At 43.4% G+C, this 6,637-nt stretch overlaps 2 protein-coding genes across 2 annotated transcripts; one reads left to right on the forward strand and one right to left on the reverse strand.

The window, feature by feature from the left end:
- Window positions 1-39: 39 nt before the first annotated feature.
- Window positions 40-3,741, reverse strand: F5147DRAFT_841199 (uncharacterized protein; the record flags this gene model as incomplete). Its single annotated transcript, XM_041444357.1, has 9 exons — window positions 40-382; window positions 436-488; window positions 542-612; window positions 669-1,053; window positions 1,129-1,341; window positions 1,397-1,495; window positions 1,545-1,684; window positions 1,742-1,852; window positions 3,669-3,741. The coding sequence occupies 9 exons, from the start codon at window positions 3,739-3,741 to the stop codon at window positions 40-42; spliced, it is 1,488 nt and encodes a 495-aa protein (XP_041285813.1).
- Window positions 3,742-4,477: 736 nt separating this feature from the next.
- Window positions 4,478-5,210, forward strand: F5147DRAFT_658504 (uncharacterized protein; the record flags this gene model as incomplete). The annotated part of the gene is made up of 5 exons (XM_041434452.1): window positions 4,478-4,490; window positions 4,565-4,598; window positions 4,715-4,808; window positions 4,900-4,984; window positions 5,098-5,210. The coding sequence occupies 5 exons, from the start codon at window positions 4,478-4,480 to the stop codon at window positions 5,208-5,210; spliced, it is 339 nt and encodes a 112-aa protein (XP_041285814.1).
- Window positions 5,211-6,637: the final 1,427 nt, after the last annotated feature.

The following is a 6,637-nucleotide window of genomic DNA, read 5'->3' on the forward strand; positions in this document are numbered from 1 at the left end:
GTATATGTAGATGTCCATTGACATCGTCTCGTTAAAACCTTAAATATTATATGCACTAAGTTCAAGTTGCTGGGTAAGTGATGCAAGCTGAGCTTCGACTGCCTGACAACGTTGCTGCTCAGCCAAAAGCTCATGACTATGAGCCTCCTGAAGATTTTGGAGCTCATTCATGACTTGGTGCTTCTCAGCCTGTGCCTGATGAACCTCTGCATTGATCGCAATAATGTCCTTGCTGCTCAGTACTTGTTTACGAACATATGCCATTGCCGTCTCATGAATGTCCATGATGGGACGGTGATCTCCCTTCGCATCAAAAGCTGCCTGTAAGGCAGGAGATATATGGATCACAGATTTTCCGTTCTTCGATAAGATAGATTCTGGTCTATAGAATGGCAATAGTAAGTAAATATGAAGGAAGAACAAAAGCACTCGTACCTTGCAATATATAGGAAAATGAAAGGTCTTGACACTTTGTCCAGATCCTTGACCTAGTAGGAATGATCACCAATGTTGAATGAAAGACATAGCATTCAAAACATACCACACGCACGAGTCTACTTGCTCGTTCACTATGAGCTTTGGTCCTATTACGATCATTTGCAATATACAACACTGGCAAATAGTCAGAGTCAGTACCATTCAGCGGTCAGCACAAAAGAACATGTTACCTGAGCGACGTCGTTTCTTATTCAGCCGCTTGCCTTCAGTTTGCACCCGCATGCCTTCAGCAGTGTTATTCCGATACTGCAAAGGAGGAGCAACGTCCCCTGCAACATCATGAACAAGTGTGAAGTCAGACGAGCGATATTGACCATCAACAATCTGATCTGGCTCATCTGCGCGGCAACTAGCAGGAATCAAGACATCACTATCAACAGCACTAGCACTCGGCTCCAGCGTGACATCAGTACCATGCACATTGGTATCCTCGCTGCTCGACTCAGCAGTCACACAAGTGTTCATATCTCCGCTGTTCATCTCCAGAGTTACACCAGTACCTTCAAGCATATCAAGTTCACCTCCGTCATCACTGAGATGCCCATCCATCATACCCTGCATTGAACCAGCAACCAGCATTCAGGAGGTCTTCATGCACAGTACACATGAGAAATGAGTTGAGAAACAGACATAGCACGACAGACCTTCCAATGGATACCAGCCAGGAGGTCCTGACACTTTATCTGGCTCCTGCGTCTCAGCAGAGTAGCCCTCGAGAAAACGAAGAAAATCAGTAAAGTTAATGTCGCCATCATTTGACTCAGAGTTGGCAGGTTCTACCCCATCATCAGAGGGTGTCGCAGACGAGCTAGCTGCTGTATCAATAGCATCAAAGATGGGCAACTGAAAGGCATGTGAGTCGATCAATTCAACATCACAAAACATTGCCATCACTTACTGTGAGCAATGGCCCAGGGACAGAAACGTTCACTGTATCTACAGATGATATCACATGTGTCGGATCCCCAGGGGGGCTGCTCACATAAGACCGAGTCTTCTATCAAGCAAAGTCAATGATTATAGAAAAGAAAGCTACAAAAATCCACCTGTCGCTTGGATGGCCTAGCACTATCATCCAGTATGTGTATGGGTTGAGCTTGAGATGCTTTGCGAAAAGGGCACTTGTGACCCTTCAAAGGAGGTGGTTGACCAGAGTCGTCAATACATCCTTTCCTGCATTTGGGGGCTATATTAAGGTCAGAATCAGCGTGTTATAAATGAGTCTGTGGGTACGTACACATACTAGTACTTGCACCAACTTGAAGTGGAGGTGGGTGTGCAAGGTGGGAGAGCACGTCAAGGTCTGACTCAAGGATAAGAAGTAGGCTAGATTCAGGAGGTGGGAGAAGACGGACTGTGGGAGGCAGGAGATTGTTGATGAAGACGAGGTGCAGCAGGTGGGATATTATCAAAGATGGCGAGCCACGGGAGGCAGGAGATTGTCGACAAAGACGAGGTGCAGCAGGTGGGAGATTATCAAAGACAGTGAGCCGCAGGAGGCAGGAGATTGTCGACGAAGACGAGGTGCAGCAGGTGGGAGATTATCGAAGAATTGATGAAGACAAGGCACAGCAGGTAGCAGAGTGCGTCGCAGAAGACAAGTGGGACAAGCTGGAAGAGGTTGTGCACGAGGGGCAGATACTATCCAAGGGAGACCCGTGCAAGAGAGTGTCAGAGGCAAAACCTGCTCATCGTGCTCACCGGCGAGCACAGTAGCAGCGTTTCAAGTGTCAAATGGGAAATGAACGCTTAATGAGAAGTATGAGAGGGTATAAGAAGGTTTCGAAACGGAAACTCCCGTTGTTTCCCGATTCGGTGATCCTGGTAAAACACGGACAGGTCAATCCTTGTCAAACGCGGTGTTATCAGTCTTGGTACTTCCATCAGCGGTTATCCCTGTCTTGGGATTAACAGCTATGTCATGAGTGAGGACCGACAATGGAAGGATCACATATGATTGGACTCAAGGGGGATGTTAGAAATCAATGTTAGAACTGATAAAATGCAGATAAATGTACCTTGAGGATTTGCTTCTGAATGGGCTTATTGGAAGTGCATCTAACTGGTCTTAGTCAAGCAGTTGATATGACAGAATCTAAATCTGTCTGTGTGGGTTCAAAACCTGCTAAAGATGAAATTGCAAGTGAACATCAGAGTCAAAATCTGTGTCTCTTGCACTGTGCAGGTTTGAAACCTGCCACTGAGTGATAAAATTTATTTTACAAAACACACCTTGAAGTCTGCTTATGGTCGGTTTGCTTGCAAGCTGATCACAGTCATGTTTAGCTAAGTGGCTGTCATAACAGAATCAAAATCTATTTCCATCAGAGTGTAACAAGTTTGAAACTTGTTGAATGTTGCATTTTTTTTCTAAGAATGTGTGTCTTGAATATTTGCTCATAAACACCATCTCAGACAGTTATTTTCATTGGTCTTAGAGATGAACCTGAGCACGCGCCAGACACATAGTGTACAACCACTTCCCACATATCACCTGACACTCTACTTGTATATTCCACTCTCCATATCATACAACAAAACAAAGGTGTATTGGCGCCAATAAGCAATTCTAATCTAAAGTATGCTAACCAATGTCATCTACTCCCCAAGCTCCTTCTCCCATGACCCCCAATTGTGTGACAGCAAGTAAAGGTGGTTGCTCATATGGAGCAACTCTGATTCTTGTGTCCAGGAGTGCTGATCATCAATCAGTGTTCTTGAGCCAGAGCTGCGCAGCTTTGGTGTGTGCTTTGTCCAACTGGGCCTCAATGTTGAGGCAAGGACACTTAGGCTTGGGTGTAGGATGAGAAGCAAGCAGCCTCTTCATGCACTGGACCACAATAGTCCTAGGACCGTCAGCAACCTTTCCACCAGTAGTCCTATCTACACAATGTCAGACGCACTAGCTTTTGACATGTTTTGAGATCAATGCCGATGTCTGTAAAGCATAAAATGCTTAGAACTGTGAGGTAGTAAGTTTTATGCAACATTGTCAAATTGCAGCATGTATTCACGGTACATCCTGATGCCAATAGTCTTGTATACATATTGGCTTAATTTGTAATGATATGATCAGAGATGGGATTAGTGTTGGTATCGGATAAGCTTGTCTAAGAGGCATCCCTGCGCACTTTGTCAGTTTATAGTTTTTCAATAATGTGATAGCTTACCCTGCACATTGCCAATGCATCTCCATCTCCATTGATCATCGCAAGCTTCCTCATGTAAATATGCGGCAGTCATGTATGTATGAACTAGTACTATGTAATTGTAGATGGCGACCAAGATGATTCATAAGTAGTAGGTGGTTGGCATGCATTGTGAGGGTATGATTGGGTTATGGAATGTGATTGGCAAGTATCAGCCAGTATAATATTCATCCCTGCACACTATTTAGTTTAAAATGTTCTACATGAACCAATGACTTACCCTTCACAATGCTGATTTTAGGTGTTGGATTAGATGAGCGCAAGCCGTGGCACTGTTACACATCAACCGCCTTAGCAGGCACAATGTTGTGGGGTTAGGGGCCTTGAGTTTGTAAATCAGGACCTGCATGAGTGACGTAGTACTGAATACATTACTACTGTGACTTTTGCTGCGAGGTATTCAAGTTGTGTCTGTGAAATTGGGTGTATTGTGGAGATGAGATTCACGTGCGATAAACTTATGATATTGTTTACATTGATGCCAATGTGAGGTAAATTCAAAATGCAAGACATGTTTTTGGTCTGACATTTAGATACAGATGGGTATGTTTAAACATCCTTGCATCAAGGTCAGGAAAGCTTGTTTGTTTGGTAACTCTGCACTGTTGGAAGTCACTGGGGTTGTCATCAGGATGAGGGAGAAGTATGACACATCTATAAAAAAAGTTTAAGACACAATAATATACTAAAAGGCCAATAAATATATGCACACACACGACTGACTGAACACATACACATTTGCATTTTGGTTCTTGGAAAGTGCAATAATAATGGCTGAGTTCTGTAAGCAAGGGCATTAGCAGCTTTGCGTACTTGCTTGTTATTACAACCACTGGGCCAAACACAACTTTGATCAGCTTGCAAGCAAACTAACCATAAGCATATGTCAAGGTGTGCTTTCATAGAATAAAAATAAAAATGTTATCATCGGCAGGTTTCAGACCTGCACTATTCAAAAGAAACAAATTTTGACTCTAGTGATCACTTGGCAAGTTCATCTTGAGCAGGTTTGAACCCATACAGACAGATTTAGATTCTGTTGTATCAACTGCTTGGCTAAGACCAGTTAGATTCACTTCCAATGAACCCAATGATTCAGAAGTGAGTCCTTGGGTACATTTATCTGCATTTTGTCAGTTATTTCAATAGCATGATTACTGTTGATTCGTTTATAATGCTCTTATTGCAAAAGACACAGACTCCTGCTGAGGCTCTTAACTTCAAGAGCTGTTTATCTAACAATTGCCCTGAAAAAGTGCTGATGGCAGACCCCCACGGTGGGCCCATGAGTGAAAACTGACAATGGAAGGTTCACAGAGTTCAATATATGACCAAAGTCTTGATGCAAACTCGGAAGGATAAGTATAAGAACAATATAATTCTTCTAAAGGTCTTGATTTGGTTGAAGAAGAAGAAGGAGAAGAAGAGCAGATTATACATCAAACTTTCAATTTTGATCCTAATAACCTGGGGAATGAGGAAAAATACAAATCTGTCTATTAAGGCTGAGATTCTTTATCGTGCTCGTTCAAGTGGTTGCCAGAGTCAAAATATTTTCTCTTGAACTAAGCAGGTTGTGTAATTTGTGTAAAGATGTGTGTTTTGCATTAACTCATGATTCATTATGTTCCACCATTTTGGATTTCATAGAAAAAAATATGTTATTGGCAGGTTTCAAACCTACACTGTTATGCTGACCGTCGGTCGGCGTGTGCGAACTAGGATAGGTCTTCTCAGCGACGACTCGAGTGAGTCTACTGAAGCTGAGCGTGGTTCTAGGCTTGACGGAACATCAAGAGTTCTCCGGCAATCTCGGTAAGATGGCGCTCGTCGAGATGCAGGGCTAGCGGATACGTGCTAAGTCGTAAGGGGCAACTTAGAAGTGCGGTCTCACACAAGGAAGCTGGTAAGGCTTAGATGAGCAAGTTCTGGGGATGAACCTAGTAGATTAAAGTAAAGTCTAAGTACAATAATCCTGTCTACTTATAGGGAAGTACTACAAGTATTCTAGCTCAGTCTGTAATCAATAGTATATCTATGATCTATGATAACAAGACATGAGGTTCAGATAAGTACATGAGGCTTAACCTCTGATCAAGCATGCTGCGCCAAGGGCAGCTGCGCATAGGTACAGGAAGCGCCAGAGCGCTCCGGATCTTCGTGAAGCGACATGCAGCATGCATGCACTTTGATCTAGGGTGACCATGAGGCGTACAGCCTCCATGGATCAGGTACAAGGCCGTCTAGGCCAGGGGCGGGTCATAGCGCCAGGGCGGGGTCACAGCGGTCCAGACCGCTATCTTTCTAGGCACGGGCGGCGCACTGCCGCGTGGGGGTCTAGCAGAGCGGGGGCAGGCGTAGGCAGAGCTGGGGCTTCTGTAGGTGTTACGGATGCCTGTAACATACACAGTTGAAGACAAACAGATTTTGAATCTGGTGACAACTTGACCAAGACCAATGAATCAATGCATGAGATGCTGTCTATAAGCAGATATTCGAGACACACATTCTTAGAGAAAAATGCAACATTCAACAAGTTCAAACTTGTTGTACTTTGATGGAAACAGATTTTGATTCTGTTATGACAGCCACTTAGCTAAATACAACTATGATCAGCTTGCAAGCAAACCACCATGAGCAAATTTCAAGGTGTGTTTTCATAGAAAATGAATTTCATTGCTGGCAGGTTTCAAACCTGCACATTCCAAGAGAAACAGATTTTGACTCTAATGATCACTTGGCAAATTCATCTTGAGCAGGTTTTGAACCCACACAGACAGATTTAGATTCTGTTGTATCAACTATTGGCTAAGACCAGTTGGATGCACTTTCAATAAATTCATTCAGAAGTGAATCTCAAGGCACATTTCTGTATCTTATCAGTTCTTTCAATAGCATGATCGCCATTAATGGTATTTTAAACTTGATTA

The sequence above is a fragment of the Suillus discolor genome, assembly GCF_016758755.1.
Source record: "Suillus discolor strain FC423 chromosome Unknown F5147scaffold_114, whole genome shotgun sequence".
NCBI lineage: Eukaryota > Fungi > Basidiomycota > Agaricomycetes > Boletales > Suillaceae > Suillus > Suillus discolor.